We start from the raw sequence: 20,010 nt of genomic DNA on the forward strand, positions 1-20,010 counted from the left end.
GGGTAAGAATTTTAACTGAGTGTGAGGCCTTCTGGCCTACTGGTCTGGGATAAACTCTTAGTAATATCTTTTCAGTTCTTAGAGTTATTTTTAAAGCAGGAAGGTGATGAAGAAGTGCATTACTCTGAAACACTGCATATGCCTTAACCGGAACTGGCAGAATACAACATATCAAATATTGTAGTTATAAGGAATGGTTTCAGCAGAGAATATAATTCTAATTCAAGACTTAAAACTGGAGTTTCTATTCTTCAGCATACACAAAAAAGCACAGAAAGGAGGCTATTGTAGCTTCCGCTTGAAGTACATCCCCAAGTTCCCATGTAAGGTGGAGTTAAGGGATTTGATGAACAAAACAGAAGTTTCAGAAAGGTCAAAGAGGATTCAGAGAAAGCATGATGAGCTACTTGCCCAGGAGGAAGTCACACTTATCTATCTGAGAACCACACCCAGCTCATGCTAAACACATTAGTCTGTTGTGCTACTCTCTGGTACCTGAGAGTTCCCTGTTCATATTTATTTATTTATTTTTCTTATTTTTTTATAGTCACAAATCTGGGGGGTGAGTGGGACTGGTAACAGAAGAATAGGACTTTTGACATCTCTCTTCACACTGAAATGCTATTCATACGTTATTGAGGGATGATGTAGACACACTAAGATTCTGTTGCATGCTTAGTTTCCTTTTATCCGTGTGTTGAATGTTTGGACAAGGAAAACAACAGGTTGATGGTGACAAGTGGTCATGGTTTCATGCTTAAAAAATATTGTCTTATGAATGTCTCAGCTTTTGTGGAATTTGGTTAGAAATGTACATTTTAGCTCTAGTCAATGGATTGTTAATAAAGTATGTGAGTTGCTTCTGGACTAGGGTATAAAGCACAGTAAACTACTAGATATCACTGTGGTGGCATTACTCTTTCAACACATAATGAGTTTATTATTTTATTTCAAACAAATAACCTGAAAATAGTTCAAATTTATAATAGAGTATGCATTGCTAAATGTGATTCTCTCTCTCTCTCTCTCTCTCTCTCTCTCTCTCTCTCTTTCACACACACACACACACACACACACACACACATACACTCAAAGATTTCCTTGAGCCTCTTAGTGATTCTTTTTTTTTCCTGGACCTACATATTTTATTTTAGATCTTAAATTGAAAACTTAGAATAGTAATCACATTCCATCACTTGTAAATTTGACACATACTTTTAACTTTAATGTGCACATGAAAACAATAACCAGGTAATAATAATTCCTAACATAATACAGTTATCTTTCTCTTAGTGATTCTTATGGGTGATAAAGCAGATCTGAGGGCTGCTGATCCAAATCCAGGGAATCTGAAACAGTCAAATGTACACCTTTTATGAGGTTTACATTTGAATGACTAAACATTCAACAAGCCAATGAGTAGATAAAACACTTATAAGTGGTAGTATGTTCTATGCAGAATCCTTACAAATGGAAGGGAATTTGTAGAATAGTGGGGTGTAGGTGAAATAAGAATTTTGGTATTTGTCTGATTGCATTACATGTATAAGGAAATAGCTGAAGAAAAAGAATTCATTCTATGATGAAAATAAATGATCCTTATGAAGACTATATGGAAGATAATTGCAGCAAAAATAAGATGACCAAAGCATGGTGTGAGAATGAGCTTCAGACATTTCAGGTGAAATGGCATATACTGTGGACTGAAAATATTCCAAGTAAAGACATGCAAGTTTGTATAATCAGGAAGGAAGTTCAACAAGAAAGCAATGTGCATGTGTGAAGTTAAGACAGTCCTGTGGTATTAATTTCTAGTTGTACATATTGATAACTACTTTCAATATGCTTTCATCTATACTCATATCAGAAGAAATTATCAGAGACAGTGAGGCCAGTTAACACCCAAGATAACCTGATTATGAGAGTCCAGCACAAGAACATAAGCAACAGAAACCAATGCAACTCGGCACCATCAGAACACAGTTCTTTCACCACAGCAAGTCCTATACACCCTAATACGCCTGAAAGACTACCTAAAATCCCTTCTCATGAAGACAATAGAGGATCTTAAGTAAGACATAAATAACTCCCTTAAAAATTACAGGAGAACACAGGTAACAGGTAGAAGGTCTTAAAGGGAAAACACATAAGTCCTTTCAAGAAATACAGGAAACACAATCAAAAAGGGAAAGGAATTGAACAAAGCCATCCAGGATCTAAAAATGGAAATAGGAACAATAAAGAAATCACAAAGGGATGCAACCTTGGGAATAGAACACTTAGGAAAGAGATCAGGAATTACAGATACAAGCATCACCAGCAGTATACAAGAGGTCGAAGAGAGAATTTCAGTCTTAGAAAAATAACATAGAGTATATTGACACAACAGTCAAGGAAAATACAAAGTGCAAAAAGCTCCTAACCCATAACTTACAGGAAATTCAGAACACAATGAAAAGATCAAACCTAAGAATAATAGGAATAGAAGAGAGTGAAATTCCCAATGCAAATGGGCAGGACACATCAACAAAATCATAAAAGAAAACTTTCCTAACCTAAAGAAAGAGATGGTCAAAAACATACAAGAAGCCTACAGAATACCAAATAGATTGAACCTGAAAAGAAATTCCTCCTATCACATAGTAGTCAAAACACTAAATATACTAAAAACACTAAAATCAAAATACTAAATACAAAACACTAAAGAATGAATGTTAAAAGTGGTAAGAGAAAAAGGCCAAGAAACATATAAAGGCCGAACTATCAGAATTATACCAGACTTCTCAACAGAGACTCTAAAAGCCAGAAGATCTTGGACAGATGTCATACAGACCGTAAGAGAACACAAATGCCATCTTAGGTTACTATACCCAGCAAAACTCTCAATCACTATAGGTGGAGAAACCAAGATATTCCATGACAAAATCAAATTTAAACAAAAACTTAGATCTACTAATCAAGACCTACAGAGGATAATAGAAGGAAAACAACACAAGGAGGGTACCTACACTCAGGGAAAACCAAGAAATTAACCATCTCATAACAACCCCAAAAGAAGAGAATCCGATAAACATATTACCACCACTAACAACAAAAATAACAGAAACCAGCAATCATTGGTCCCCAATATTTCTCAACATCAATGGACTCAATTCCCCAATAAAAAATATAGGCTAACAGGCTGGATACATAAAGAAGACCCAGCATCTTGCTACATACAGAGAACAGTTTTCAGTGACAAAGTTATCAAAAGAGATGGGGAAGGATACTTCATATTCATCAAAGGAAAAATCCACCAATATGAACTCTCAAATTTGAATATCTATGCCCAAATGTAAGGGCACCTACATTTGTAAAAGAAACATTACTAAAGCTCAAAAAAGCACATTGATCCTCACACAATAATAGTGGGAGACTTAAACACCCCACTCTCACTGATGGACAGATCATGGAAACAGACTCTAAACAGAGACACAATGAAACTAACAGAAGTTATGCACCAAATGGCTTTGACAGATAGCTACAGAACATTTCACCCTAAAACAAAAGATTATGCCTTCTTCTCAGCACTCCATGGTATCTTCTTCAAAGCTGACCATATAATCAGTCACAAAACAAGCCTCAACAAATACAAGAACATTGAAGTAATATAATACATCCTATCAGATCACCATGGACTAAGGTTGGTCTTCAATAACAACAAAAACAACAGAAATCCCACATTCTCATGGAAACTGAATAACTCTCTACTCAATGATAATTTGGTCAAGGAAGAAATAACAAAAGAAATTAGACTTTCTAGACCTTAACAAGAATGAAGGGACAGCATACCCAAATTTATGGGACATAATGAAAGCAGTGCTAAGAGGAAAATTTATAGCCCTGAGTACCTTTATAAAGATATTGAAGAGATCCTACACTAGCAATTTAACAGCACATATGAAAGGCCTAGACCAAAGAGAAGCAAACACACTCAAGAAGAGTAGATGGCAGGAAATAATCAAATTCAGAGCTGAAATCAACCAATTAAAAACAATGAGAACAATACAAAGTATCAACAAAATTAAGAGCTGTTTTTTGGAGAAAATCAATAAGATAGATAAGAGCACAGAGACAATATCCAAATTAAAAAAATCAGAAATGAAGAGAGACTTGTAAACGTATTTCAAATAAAATAATATTGTTGAAAACAGCAAGATAAATATAGCTCACCATTTACTGGCAACCTTTAGTGAGGTTAATAAGTGGCTGCTTATCAAAAATAATGCCAACAAGAGCACAGTGTAATGACCTGTTCTCAGTACTGGGGGGTGGGGGGGAAGCAAGCAGAGCGAACACGAATTACAGACTTTCCACCAGGAAAAGCTGAGGATACAACTGCTAAGAGATTTACCAAGAAGAAATGTAAGGATGAATTGTATCCTGCTATGAGCATGCAACATCAAATATTTATTCCAAGTCCACACGAAAGTATCCATGAAGGAATGACCCCCAGTAATTGTGAAATACAGTATACTCAACTAACCTTGCCCTTTTTTAACTGATGTGAAAATGCCAAAATACATACAAAATGCTTTGTTGAGTCTGTAGCCTAGAGCAATGTAATGTAGTTGTAAATAAACATGGAGGAAGAAGGTAGAGTAACACATTGCTGGAGTGAAGAGATAAAGGGAGGTAGATGCGAACCAACACCAATAGGGTCTTTATTGGTAATAAAGCTAACATAGCAAGCTCCAATTGGGTAGTTCTTCCTCTTTAGCATTTTCTAAAGTTATTACATAAAGTAGTAATTATAAAATGCATAGGGTCATTTCTTGTTTGATTAGACATATATAAAATTATACATGATGTTTGTAATTGTTGGAAAGTGGGCAATGAAGTTATACATACTAGAATAATATAGTAAGTAGGATATGAGATTGACTTGGGCAACATTTATTACATTTTATAATTAGCATGACAAATATGTAGCACATAACTTAGAAATCTCTGGAGGTCTTAAGATAGTGCTATAAAATATTCACTTAATGTAAATCAAAGGCAATAAGTGAAGAAAATAAGGAAAAAGAATATGAGACATAAAAGAAAGAAAATTTGTATTGAAATAAAATTAAACATGAATTAATGGCCTGAAAAAGAAAAGATGGCATGATTGGATAAAAAATTCCAAGTCTGTTTTTGAAATCAACCAGACTTGAGTTTTAGAGTTTCATATGCCATGTGACTATCCTGATAGGAAGAAATTCTAAGTAAAAAAACCGTCATTGGGTATCACATGACTATATTAGTAGTCTCCCAGACAAGTTGAGATAAAAGTGTTGCTAGGGAAAAATAGGCATATTTACTGATAAACTCAACACTTTTGGAATATATAATAGATACAGACAAGTATTCTAAAAGTATGTTCTCAAAATTGTGAAAAGCATGCATGAGGAAAACAAAGGTAGAAAGAGATAACATGATAATGATGACCCAGACTTTTATACATGGCTATGCAAGCATCAGTGAGTATCTATGGCAGTGTAGCCATGTGCTCAGTCCTGCCGAAATCCTAACAACTAGTATAATTTTTTAGAAATAGAAGCATTGATTTTAAAATCCCTTTATAGAATGCAACAAACTCCTCATGCTCAAAGAATCTTTGATGTATAAAGAAAATTAAAGCATGGCCTCTAGTGGAGGAGTAACAACACTAATTCACCCACAAAATCTCTGATGCAAAATTTGTCCTGCTTACAAGAATTTCAGAAACAAAGATGGAGCAAAGATGGAGGAAATGGCCAGCCAATAACTGGCCCAAATTATTACCCATCCCATGGGCAAGAACCAATCCCTAACATGATTAATGATGCTCTGCTATGCTTCTAGACAGTATACCTGTCCTCTGAGAGTCTCCACCCAGCAGCTGATTGAAACAGATGTAGAGACCCACAGCCAAACATTAGGGAGCTCAGGAAGACTTATGGAAGAGTTACAGGAAGGACTGAGGAACCTGCAGAGGATAGGGACTCCCCAGAAAAAACCAACAGAGTCAACTAACTTGAACCCTTTGGGGCTCCCAGAGACTGAGCCATCAACCAAAGAGCAAGCATGGACTGGATCTCGGTCTCTTACATATATGTAGCAGATGTGCAGCTTGGTCTACATGTAGGCTACCCAACAACTGGGGCAGGGGCTGTCCCTAAAAGTGTTGCCTATTGGTGGATCCTGTTCCCTTAACTAGGCTGCATTGTCTGGCTTCAGTGGAAGAGGATGTGCCTAGTCTTGCAGTGACTTGATGTGCCAAGGTGGGGTGATACCCAGGGAATCTCCCCCTTCTTAGAATTGAAGGTAAGAGATTGGGAAGGAGAGTCTATCTGAGGGGAAACTGGGAAGAGAAGGGGGCTGATATTGGAATGTAATGTGAATAAAAAATTAATGAATAATTGAAAAATAAAAGAATAAGTACGGCAAATTCAGAGTCATTACATCTATTAAACTGCTGTAAAGTGGATAGTGACCTTGGTGATGCATGTCATTTGTGTGTGTGTGTGTGTGTGTGTGTTTATGATTATACCAAGACAGGAAACACCTTTATAGAAAAGTGCCACCAATGTAGCGAATTCAAGCGTAACTTTCTCATACTAGAAACAAACTGCCTCACCTTTGACTCAGGCTCCAGTGTGTGTTGTGATGGTTCAGTAGTTAATTTTTACAATAGATTAAATATCTCCAAAGTAAAATCACATACAAATGACTTGAAAGCACACAAAGTATGAGCTTTGGGGTGTGAGCTTTTAGGTGCTGCTCTATGGTTGTCACTTACAGTAGCTAGTCACAGCAATGGATGTAGCACTCTCTCCAATGGGCTAACAAGTCCCAAAAGTTTAATTTAATTTAAAGCAAATATGGGTGGCCCTTAAAATTTATGTCGAAATTATTTTTATTGCTGTTAGTGTTCACTACTTCATATTTATAAATTTTAAAATTGGGTTGGATTTGGGTTTAGAATACAATGGATAATATTTTTCACTGATAGAATACAGAAAAACATGCTCTCAGAGAATCCTTATTCAGAATGGGTAATTTTCAGGAGACAGCTGGGGGGGCTGAATCAAATGCCCTGACATTGAAGAGTGTGAATTCTGCTGTGATTACTCACACTGGGCGACTCACAATCTTCTGCAACTCCAGTTCCAGGGAATCAAAGATGTCTGACCTCTGGCACCCACACACTCATGTACACAAACACCTTCAGCACACATAGAGAGGGAGGAGGCAGGGAAGGACGAAGTGGGGGAGGGAAGGAACAGAACAGAACAAAAAGAAACCACATACATGATAGAAGTTGGTGCACCTGGCTCCTTCATATTATTCCATCATCCACCCTGCCTTACCCCATCCTTTACTCCCCTCATAGTAATGCTGTAAACTCTGCACGTTGTTTTAAGGCCATGTCTCTGTGCTGAGAAGTAAGGAGCGTTTGCCAACAGTAGCAACCATTCCACATCCATTTATGAAGGGTAATGTCATAATTACATTGATTTGAAAGTTGGCACATCACAGATGGATCATAATCCTGTAATACATTTAGAAGTATCAAATAAGGTCTGTCAGTCACAAATGACACAGACTTTTGTATCCCAGGGTTCTACTGACCCAAAAACTAACAAGATGGCAAAACACTAGGTACAGTAGCATCCAGTTGTTTGACTCTTATGTATAGAAGTAATCTATAGCTGAAATACAACAGTTGACTTCGGAATGAGTTTTTGTAAACATGCTATTTCTAAGCAAAACCATGTGCAACACGATGTCATGAATAGCCTGTGCAAACTGAGAAAGAATGGCTTGTACTTGGTCGTCTGTTTAATGTTGTCAGTAATAAGTACAGAAGTATCAGTACCCAGCGGGTTTAATGTTTGTTTCTGGGGTTGGGAATCTCACTGAAGATTGTCCTCTGGTCTGAAGCTTGTAGGTCAGCTGGTTTCTTCTTGTGGGCTGCTGCCTCCTGACTTCACGATTATGTATATGGCTGCACATCTCACACTTTGCTGTGACCTCCAATGCTACACAGCACCTGGCCTTGCTTCATCTCTCTGGTTACAACTACCACCAGTTCCTTTATGCTCACTGGGTCTGTTTAGGAATTTCCTGCCTCCTGACCTTTGTGTAGTTTATCATTTCTTTTGGAATATTCATCTCCCCCTGCCCTGGTTGTTCTCTTTTTCCTTCTTATACTTATGTCTTAAGTCAGTTTCTCTTAAAAGATCTTCTTTTTCCACCCAAAAGAACCCTTTACCCATCAGTACTCACCTTCCTCAGGGCACTGGGTCCTATTTGAAATCTCACATATCCCCTGTCTTCTGCTTCAAGAGAAGTTTCTTTAATGAAAAGCAATAAAAGAAAAGAACTTCTTTTTAAAAGATTTATCTATTTATTTCCTGTATGTGAGTACATTGTCTTCAGACACACCAGAAGATAGTATCAGATCCCCATTACAGATGGTTGTGACCCACAATGTGGTTGCTGGGAAATGAACTCATGACCTCTGGAAGAGCAATTAGTGCTCTTAATGCCTGAGCCATGTCTCCAGCCTGAGAAGTTTCTTGAGACAAGACACAATACATATATTAAGAGATCACTCATCTCCTTTGTTAAAAATATACCTGAAACACAAAAATGTTCAAATTTTCATATACGTTTTCATGTATGTGTATGTAGATACTTGTTATCTAAGTTTCATGTATGTGTATGTAGATATTTGTTATCTAAGTTTCATGTAAACAGTTCACAGAAGGCAGTTTTGGATGAAGGAGAGATGGGTACGATCTAATAAAACAAAACAATTCTCAAATAAAAAGAAAACCAAATCTACAGAAAATACAAGAATTAGGAAAAGTTGAGTAGGAATGTCATGGTTGTAACCTGTGTGTACAAATTACATGTGTACCTGCTAATATATGGATGAGTGATTTTTAAGGTAGACAGGAAAATTAGTAAATGCAATCAAAATAATCTTAGGAAGCTGGATACTGTTCAGTTTTTTAGTGAGATTAAATGACATTTTAAGTGGCTGCCACGGGAAGGAAATTTTTGTCATTTACACTAGTAGACCACTGAAATTGAGACCTGAGGCCAAAGACTACAAAAATATCCACATAGATTTAAATATACAAGCTCCATTGTCTAGAAAAAAATTAAAACAGGAAAAAGAGAATAATTAGCTGTAATATAGGGAGCAAAAATAGGTAGTTATAGGTAGCAATTAAGAAACCCAGATATCTTAAGAGCCTGTGAATATATATATATATATTATATGTATATGTATATGTATTATATATATATATATTCTTTGAAGGCCCTGTCCAGCTTCTAACACTTATATTTATTTCAACTTTGGAACTTGATTCATTGAGCCTCTGAAGTGGGTCTATAAATGTTACTTGAAGGGATTTGTTTAAGAGGAGAGTACGACCCTCCTGGGCACCACAAACTCCGGAAACCCAGGCTGTTCTAAATGCTGCCTATCTACTTGCATGTTCTGACTGAATATCAAACAGGAAGGAGGAGGTCGGGTTTGTCTCATCCTTTGTTGCATTTTAGACAACTTTTAGATTCTAGTGGGTGGGGCAAATTTGTCAGCTAGGCCTAAATTTCCATTTTAAAAGTAAGGAATGACTTCAGATTCTCAGATCTGGAGTGAGAGATCATCATCAACATTAACAACAACAATGACGACAACACAACAACAAAAATCAGGCATAACTTATGCACAGGAAAGTTTCCCATTTTAGGTACTTAGTCAAAAATCACACTTTGTTAAAGATGATAGCTATAGCCTGAGGATGAGAAAAATATTTATATATGGAGGATGTTAAATGACTACTGTTTCATGAAAAATAAAGAGCTTTGGGAACAACAATGGATATGCTTTAATTTCCACCATAGTATTTTGCCCTCTTGTGTTGTCTCAACATAGCTAGAAATTACACTAATATCTGGGTTTTGTGTAGTTTCAGGACTATTATTTAAATCACCAATGTAGCTATTATTTTTAAGCCTGCTTTTCAAATGCCAATTTTTTTCTCTAAATTAAAAATGTACTATATGAATGAAGAGTGTTAAATTAAAGTACATGATCCATATTTTCCATGATGCAGTAAGCTAGATAAAGGGCTCTTTCAAAAGCTGTGTCAAGCAGTGTCTGGAAAATGTGCTCCATTGTATCTCTAGGCGTTTCCCTGCACTCAGGCTGGGTCGGACATGCAGAACAAAAATGTGCTAATGTCTTCTTCTCCTCTACTTCTTTGCACCATAACATGACAGTTCACATTATTTTATGTCAGTGCCCTTCATATCCAAAGGTTGTGTCACTGCTGCTATTGTTCCCTTCACATAGACAGACAGGTAACCTTTAGGCCATTTCCCTTGGAGTATATTTATCATCATTACATTAATTCAAAAATAGAATGCTAAATGAAATCTAATATTGACAAAACATTTTTTTCTTTAATGTAATTTTAATTAAAATATAATTACTTAATTTTGTTCCTTCCCTCATCTCCAGTCCCTCCCATTTTTCCATGTTTTCCATTTGTCTCCCTTTCAAATTGATGGATTCTTTTTTATTATCATTACACACATACACACACACACGCACACACACACAAATATAGCCTGCTGTATCTCTTCTTTGTGTGTATATCATTTCAGGGCTGACCCCTTTGTACTGGGTAAACAATTAGGAGACTCATGGAAGAGAGAGTCTAATTCTTCCTTTCTCAACAGGGGTTCTTTGCCTGTACTTCTTTGTCTAGGCATAGGACTCTGAGAGTTCTCCAGCTAGATGTTAGCATGTATATTGATATTGTTGCTGTTTAGAGCTTGCCAGGAATTCAGCTGCTAAACTGTATCTATGAACAGTGATGATATAATTAAAATCTTTTGCTTGGCACTGAGTCCCTCTAGACCATAGAGGAGCTGCTCTGTGTGTCATCACCAATCTGTTTCACAAGTTTGAACTTGTGTATGTGGTAATGTGATGATCACCATTGTTGACTTATAGAGGATTCATGGAAGTCACCAATGGAACCTTTCACCTGCTTCAGCTTGCATTTCTATCCATGGAAAAATCTCCTGTGCCACCTCCTCAATTAAACATAACCACTGTCTTCGCCATCATTATGCTCTCACTAAGGTCCACTGGGAACTCCTGATGCCATGGGCAAGTCACAGCATAAATCCCTGAAAAACCTGTCTCATGTGAGTTATCAGGAAAAGGGAACAGTGTGGTAAGACCAACGTCAGACATTTCAGATGACTTTGGTTAATTTTCCATAACTTTTGTGGTTGACCTATCTCTTAACTTTGGTTAAAGCTATTCCTGAATGCAATATTCAGATATCATCAAACTTCATGATCTCCTATATCTTGCAGGATAACTTTGGACACTTCTTATACAACAGGAATTTTCTCTAAGTAAAACAATTGTATTTGGAAACATAACAACTCCTAAAACTCTATTGTCACCAAAACAGACATGAACCAAAGGCAGAGGATAAGAAACTAAGGAATAAAGCTTTGTGTGTCAAGAAATGACAATGATACTGAAACACTTAGCAAAGAATAAAGAGGCTTAATAATCAATAGTGTTGGAAAAGGTGGATATCTGCATTCCATTTTTTTTTCAAAAAGCACTCTTTAATGCATTTCACAAGAATAAATTTGCAGTCAACTATCAACTTAATTATAATAATATCTGAAACACTAACATTTGTAGAGTAAACATGGAGGCATGATTCTTGACATACATCTTATGAACACCTTATTTTTATATATACCTAAAACACAGGTAACAAAAGTTAAAATAATTGAGACTACATAAAATTAATAATTTGCTGTATGACAATAAAAAAGAAGACCTTATGGAATGGGATATAATATTTATGCATTGCATATAGGATAAAGGATGATATATAAAATTCATAAGAAACTCATATAATTCAATGACAGAAAACAACACAATAAAAATTGAAAAGAAGCCATGTATATTTTCACAACAGAAACAAACACTCAAAAGATTTCACATGAATAGGTATAAAAGAATTAGTTATATAAATTACACATTGTTGTATCCAAGCACGGAAACCATTGAATTAAAAAACATTCCTAGACCTCATGGTGGTAGCAGTAGGATTTGGACCCAGTCAAACTGACTGCATGTTCAAGACTTTAAGTAGTTGAGTGACTTTACTCTTGAGGATAAAATCTGTCTCTCCATTTCCGACAGCTGTAACTGCTGAGCAGTGCTGAAATAAAGCCACATGCTGAGATTACTTATGTCTAAAATACTAGGGTAGAGTTGGAATCAAAGTAGATGCACCCCCTTAAGGAATTCTATATCTGCTCTATTACCAGTGCTTGGACATTAGTAGCATGTGACCAACTACTTGATGAAGGAACTATCATAAGATTTTTTTTAATTAGATATTTTCTTTATTTACATGTCATATGATTTTTCTTTTCCCAGTTTCCCCTCCCAGGAACAAACAAACAAACAAACAAACAAAAACAACAAGAACAAACTCCTGTTGCCCCCCCCATGCTTGCTACCCCATCCTCTCTCACTTATTGGCCCTGGCATTCCCCTACACTGGAGCACAGAACCTTCACAGTACCAAGGACCTCTCCTCCCATTGATGACTGATTTTGCAATCCTCTACTATACACCTGCTGCCAGAACAATCAGTCCTACCATGTATACTCCTTGGTTGGAAAGATTTTTAAAAGTTGTTTTATTTACTTATGTTCCAAATGTTGCCCCCTTCCTGGTCCCCTCTCCAAGAGTTTTTCACCTCCTCCTCCTCCTTCCCCTTTGCCTCTGAGAGGGTGCTCCCTCCACCCCACTTCTCCTCTCCCACCCACCCACTCCCACCTCTCTCCCCGCAATACAAAATTTTAACAATCAATCTTGCTTATTGATTATAGAGAAATTCTAATGATAAATTGTTTAAGAATGAAAAGAATTTGTACAGTAGGGGAAATAGCATTCTGCACAGAACATAAATGCACCCTGAAAGTCTGACGATGGCTGAATATGGTCTTTGAATGTATAGTGAGACCTCTTTTTACTGCAGCTTCTTTCCATGACATGTGACCCACAGCTAAAAGTTAGCACCATCCTTCATCCTGCCAATGAAGAAACACTAAAGGTTTTTTCTTTTGTACAAAAGGTATGATAAAAACAGAGTTTTGCTAAGGAATGTAAATGAATAGTTATGAGTGTGTTCTGGAGCAAGGCTGTGTTGGTTCAGAGTGGTCTCAGGTACAGAAAAACTACTGTGTGTGTGTAGAAGGGTCCCAGGTACAGAGGAACTGCTGGGCTATTCAAGTAGACAGTGGGAGGTGGCTTTGCCATCACCAACAGGGATTCCACTATCCAGCGTTGGCCATTTTTCATATTTACCTTTGGGTCCTTTGTGTCTGCATTCTCAAGTATTGCATTTTAATTGTTGTTCTTAATTTATTATTTAATAGTGTACACAGCTTGATCTCATCATGAGGATACCCTTTGGGCCTTTAGTTAAAATCCCTGTCATTTTTCTACATACCTGTCACCTGCTGGTGTCATGCATCCTGCTCTTTGTTTCAGCCAACTTTGCTTCTATGAACCTACCACCATCTGTTTGAGCACTTTAACTTAAAGGCTCTAAAGGAATCCTCTCATAGGGGTGATTTTTAAAATCACTAATAGAGTCACAGAGCTGCATTCTCAAGCAGAGGACGCAGTCTCACTTAGGAACCCTTTTCTTTCCTGAGATTTGTAAGCATATTTCATGTCTATGTGTTCTGTTTCATCAATAGGTTTATAAAGAGTACATATGGGAACAACAGGACATTACCATTGTATTTGTCAGACTTGTTATCCTAACAAATAGCCCAGGAGTGGATATGGTCTCATGCATAATTCCCATTTATTTCTGGCTTCATCAGAGTCCCAACTGGACAGCTCTAGTGTGTGATTAGTGTTGCCGCTGCTGGTTCAATCACCAGAGACTCTTTTGTCCCACGACTCCACCACGAGATGGGGTATTTTATCCTCATGTCTGTAAAGGGGTCAGAAGGAAATGAGAAGGCAGCAGAGGAGACATGAGTTGTTTAAAAGCCTTCGATAGGATGAGACAGTGCATTTTTGTTCAGTAGTGAGATTCAGTTATCCTGACAAACAGTCGCAAAGAGGCTGAGTCTTGAGTCATTTTAAAATAGAAGAGAAATACTTTGATGGCAGCTACAAGTTATCATTATGGTTAGAAACGCAATGTAACTAATTGCAACACTATTGGAAAATATGGAATGTTAAGTTGTAATATTTGCTCTAAAGCTTCCAGCCCAAGATCCCTCAACTAACAAACTTAGCAAGTATACAAAACTAAAAACTGATCAAATGATTGTAAAAAAATATGTCATAACCAACCACAACAATGGAGCTCTGACCATTCCAGACCATCTCCAAATTGGCAAATGATAAACTGTAACAAATTCAGCTGCTCACAGCACAGAACAGATCACTCTGTGTGCCCACTGATGGTAGGTAGTGCCTCACCTGGGACCTGTTTCCTCATTGTTTTCTTTTTAGCAAACTGTATATACATTTCTGTGTATAAGTATATAAAAATGATGTCTAACTCTATAAAATGTATCACTAATTATATAAAATTATGTCTCAAGTACATAAAGCCATGTCTGAGACCATCTTCTTAGTAATAAGTACTATGTCTAAGAACCACATGGAAGAGAGAGTAGGAATACTGAGGCTATGCAAGTTAAGCTTCCATGAGAAGTGATAAAAGGAACAACAAATTCTATGAGGTACATTTATGTGGGAAAAGGCTGTAATGGGGTTTTCTTTTCCCATATCAGATGTTGCAACCCAGAGAAATGTGCTTGAAGTGATTAAGATCCTAGCAATGTATTTGATGTAGCTTCCTGTGTATTTGAAGTGAAAAATAGCTCAGCTCTTATGCTGTCTGTCTTTCTCCTCTGATATAGGTCAGAAGGAAAGGAAAGCTGAATCTGAGGATGAGGAAGTGGACATCAAGTTTAGGATATCTGCGATGAAAATGCCTCTATATTCCTCCAGATCATTTAAGTACGGGGAAATGCTGAAAGAGATGAAATGGGACTATTTCCCGGAATATCTCCAGCCATTTCCTGCCACTCGTCAGAGGCCACCAGTTAAAAGAGAGACTCAGCGGGAGCTAAAGGAAAGGAGAGAGTTTCTAGCCACGCAGAGGGCTGGCATGAAGCTCCAAATGTTTAATGATATTGATAAATATTACTCAAGACAAAAGCAGCAAGAGGAAGAAGCAGGAAAATTTACAGCCACAGTTGCAGCACAAGATGCCGAGGAAAGAACTAGGCTCAACATTAGAGAAAATTTAAGTAAGAAAATTTTTATGGCAAGAAAACTAATGGAAAAGGATAATGAGACAATTCAGAAAGGCTTACAGCGAATTTGGAAGGAGAGACTCACTTACTTGGAAAAAGTTAGAGAGCGGAAATCTATGTTTCTAGCTGAAAAAAAACTAAATGCTGCAGACCAGTCTTTAGTCCTTTCCCTCAACAATGAGAGGTCCATTCTGCTCAAAGGAATCGTTCAAGTGGACAGACTGAAGCAAAAGTTGTCTGAAATAAAAGCAAAGCACTTAGATGTTATTGAAAAGTGGGAAAAACAAAAACATAGGCAGAATTTGTTGATGGAAATGAAGAAACTAAGGTGAGTTTGTGGCTTAGGCACAGCGAGCCTCCAGTCTACTGTGATTTACAAAGTCAGTGCTGAGTTCTGTCAAGATATATTTTCCTATAGCTTGATACTTTACACTTTGGAAAACACAAACAAACTAAAGGGTGAAAATTATGTGATGAGTTATTACTCAGATTGGGAATCAAAAGAACTCTTCCTCCTCTGAGCATCCCTGATGAAACCCTGCTGAGTTCTAGCTGCACAACCACTGCTGCCCCATCTCTGGCCAGTGCTGGTAGCATACTCCAGCTCTCTCTTGCACAGTGGGAATGCTTTTCCTCTCTTTGGAATTCCAAAGAAAATCTGAGATAGAGCCATCTTTGTTATTCCTATGTCTCCTCTCATTTAAAGTGGCATAGTCTCAAAGAGTTTACATAATCCCTCTCACCCAGACCTACCTCTATTTCTACTCTTCAGCCTTTCCTGAACTCATTTCCATGTATCATCCTGGAAATCGTAACTAATTCTCTTATTTGAGACAGGGCCATAAATAGCTCAGGTTGGCTTCAGGTTCTATGTAGAAGAGAGTGACCTTGAACTTCTAACCCCCCTGCCTCCATATCAAGAGAGCTGGGGTTTCAGGCATGTGTCACCATGTCAAGTTCATGTGGTGCTAGGGATTGAAGCCAGAACTTCATACATGCTAGGTAAGCACTCTGTCTATAGAACTATATCTGTTTCCCTTAATAGTTCTGCCCATATAATTCTGATTGAAGTGGGTATCTTGCCATTGTTCACAAAATGACATTTGATCTCTGAATGATGTTTCAGGCAATATATTTTGTTTTAGTCTAGAGTCCTTTTACATTAAAATTTCCAGTGTTAACCTCTTGCCATAATAGTGAGATTTCTCATAGAGAGCAAATGGCTCTCCATTTCATACCCCAACTTTGTATTTACGTATCCTTCTGACTTTACTCATATTATTTCATTTTGTGGTAATATGCACTCTGCTAGGGCATGGCATGCCTACGGTTTGAAGGAAGCTATATAAGCATAACGATCTGTATTATTGGGCAAATCTCAATAGTTTATGATATCTACTGAGTGTTGATCTTCTATCAGTATGTTAATGAAAATGGCATATAGATGCCATTTCCTCTGCGTAGCTACGTTTTGTCTGTACACTCTCCATTGATAATGCAAAGAATACACATAGTAGGGAAAATCATATATTGTTCCATCCCTTAGTAACTAACTACAAAGATATTTTTACTTTTTAACCATTTAATTTTTGCAATTTCATAGTATTTTAGTTTTTAAAATTTCTTTTCATACAACATATTTTGATTATGTTATTTCTTCTTTCAGCTCCTCCCTAAATCTTTCTACCTCCATAACCAACTCTGTCTTTCTTTTAAGAAAATCTCAATTTCGCTCTCAGATGCACACACCCCCCCCCCCCACACACACACTCAGAACAAAAGAGCAATAAGACAAGAGAAATTGCACAAGCCAAATGAAACAAAGGTCCATAGTTGGGACTAACGCTGAAGCACCTGAGCTCTCAGAGGACATTTCACATTCACATTGCAGTGTCCATTGTGGTCTTTGTATCCTGACTTATAAAGCTTTTCTCCAAACAGCATCTTGTATATTCATATCCTCCAAATTGATATAGACGCTACTCTGTTTACAGGACAAGACCATGTTAGGGCTCCAAGCACATTTTTACATTAATAACCAGCTAATAACTTGTCATTACATACACATAAAGGATCTCTATTCACTAGAGACTGTTCTGCCCCTGAGCAGTTAATTTTTCATTATTTTTGTGGCTGAAATCTATCAACTCTTTTACTTCTTTGCCTTCACCGCGTGCATGCTTGAGCTCTGTGATGACACTCACCTGCCTCATGTCTGCCTTGTGCATTTCCTGTCCACTGTAGGATGCACATTCCCCAGATTGTCCTGTGCATTCTATCTACTATCTCTATAGTCCTTTCCTGTGCTTGTCTTCACAAAGCCAACCATACTTTACTGCCAATTCCTGCCTATAGGCATTTCAGTCATCTCCATCACCTAATTCACCAGCTAGATGACATCACCCTGTACCTTTTAAAAACCCAATTTAATTTGTCCTTCAGTTGCTCACTCTTTCTCCTGCAACTGACAAGAACAGATTAAAGCCTTCATCAAATGTAAAGCTTCAGATACAAGCACCACTATATTCTCAAGTTCCCAGTATTCTATTTGCTTTAGATCGAATTCCTTCTCACCATATATCCATATACATAAAATGATAGGTGTCATAGATTAATCTTACATTCTGTGTCTGCTACTTAAGGGTAAAACTCTACTTTTCTTGTTTAAAGTCAGTGTTAGTTCCTAATGTGAATGTTACTGGTATAGAAAATTGGGATTGTGTGAGATGGATATCTTAGTTTGAGAAAAATTGGAAGTCTAATATCTTCAAATTCTTGAACATAGTACAATTCCCATTAGTTTCAGCCTTCTTTAATACCAGCAACATTATATTTGATGTACGAAAGTCTGTTAGAATCATTGAACCATGAAGAAAATGACTGAGCTCTAGTCCTCGGGTAGGTGGCAGTGCCGAGTGGCCATGCTGCTGTACATGCTGGTGGGAGGGACTCCACACCTGTGTTTAAGAGTATTACTAGTTAGTTCATCCACATTAAAAGGGTTATCTTGGGTTATCCAAATGGGCCTAAGTAATCACTTTGACTTTTCAATGCAGAGGCATCATTTTAGTTATAGACATGCTATAGCATTTTTAAAATGTCCATAACTGTTGGTTTTACTTTTATGAAATTTCTTTCATAAATTTTACTTTCTTTCCCAATTGTTGGAAGCCAACATGTCCAATTACAGTTGACTCACATGTTGATTCTTCTAAATAATTATTTAAGTTTGTCTGTAACTAGTAATCTTTACCTTTTACATGATGATTTCAGTATAAGCTTTAAGTTTCACTTTGCTTTTATTTGTATGTTTAAAGTATGTTTTTGCTTTTATTTCTACTCAACTGAATAGGCATTTATGTGCATTATCTGTGTTCCAAATTGAGAACTGACATGGAAATATCTGGTTTCTTTAATAAGTCAGTTGTGTCACATGATGTTTTTCTGGAAGCTGTCTTGTGAGAGGGCAAGTGATGTTTTGCTGAAAACAGACACTAGAGGGGCAAGTAATAGAAACAGTATAAGTAGAATCCCACAAAGAGTGAGAGGAGGGTCTTGTATTGCTATGCTGTACAATGCTTCACTTCTTTGCTGCTCTTTGCTAATCTTCACTTTGTAGAGAGAAACGTGCCAAAGAACTAGTGGTATTCCAGCTGATTCTGGCCACTTCTGCTGACCTGTACCAACTCGGCAGAGCCTTGATATTTCTATTGGACTGCACAGCCAGTATTGACTTGTTTAGTATTGTACTGGACTGCTGTTACATGACAGCAAAGAATGGAATTGCTCCAAATAATTACTACTAAACAGGTCCACAGTCCCATTTTCTATTAACTTTCTTTCTCCCGTACTCTGATAGGTAGGCTAGAAGGGAGGTTGAAGCATATAAGAACCCCAAATAAAGTAAGTTTTGAAAACTCTAAGCCTACAGAGAACAGAGTAGCTAATGTCAACTTAGTGGTTGTTTAATGGTAGGCAGTCTTTGTTTTTTTGTTTTGTTTTGTTTTTGATTTTCCCCCAGCACTGGAGTTTGAAGCAGAGTTCATGCCAGTGAGAAGCTCTGCTCTTGCACTGCATATTCTGTCCTGTTCAGTTGCTTCACACTAATCTTCTAAGCTGGATCGTCCCCTTCATGATGATGAAGAAAACACTCATAAGTAATGTAAATAATGCATCCAAAATGGCATCCCTTAAATTTCATAGACAGATTTTACACACCTAAAGAATGTCTGTCAAACTTACCTTGTAATGACCATTAATAGGTTCTTTACATCCAACTCCCTGGAATGATCACATGAAAGTCCTGAGAATGAGTGTTTCCAAAGAGAACAGTAACCTCTCTCCATCTGTTGGTTTTTCTTATACTTTCCATTAACTATTGAGTAAAGGGACTCATTAAAGGCCAGGATATCTTCAAGGAATTTGCAATGTGTAATTCATTTTGTCTTCTACTCAATAAACCCTATGAGTTACATTATCTAGTTCTAAGAAATGAGAAAATGAGGTAGAGAGAATTTTAAAAAATGTATCCAAAATTTAGCTATTAATTTGAAAGTTTATAACTCAACCTTCATATTTACC

The 20,010-nt window shown here is 37.1% G+C and overlaps 1 protein-coding gene across 2 annotated transcripts in view; it reads left to right on the forward strand.

Moving 5' to 3' along the window:
- Lrriq3 (leucine rich repeats and IQ motif containing 3) overlaps positions 1–20,010 on the forward strand; it is a 92,680-nt gene that overhangs the window by 69,117 nt on the left and 3,553 nt on the right. For both annotated transcript variants that reach the window (XM_031375951.1, XM_031375952.1), the window contains one exon: positions 15,031–15,757. In XM_031375951.1, coding sequence (XP_031231811.1) covers positions 15,031–15,757 — 727 coding nt within the window. The remainder of the gene's footprint in view (positions 1–15,030; positions 15,758–20,010) is intronic.

Source organism: Mastomys coucha, unplaced genomic scaffold (genome assembly GCF_008632895.1).
Source record: "Mastomys coucha isolate ucsf_1 unplaced genomic scaffold, UCSF_Mcou_1 pScaffold16, whole genome shotgun sequence".
Lineage (NCBI taxonomy): Eukaryota > Metazoa > Chordata > Mammalia > Rodentia > Muridae > Mastomys > Mastomys coucha.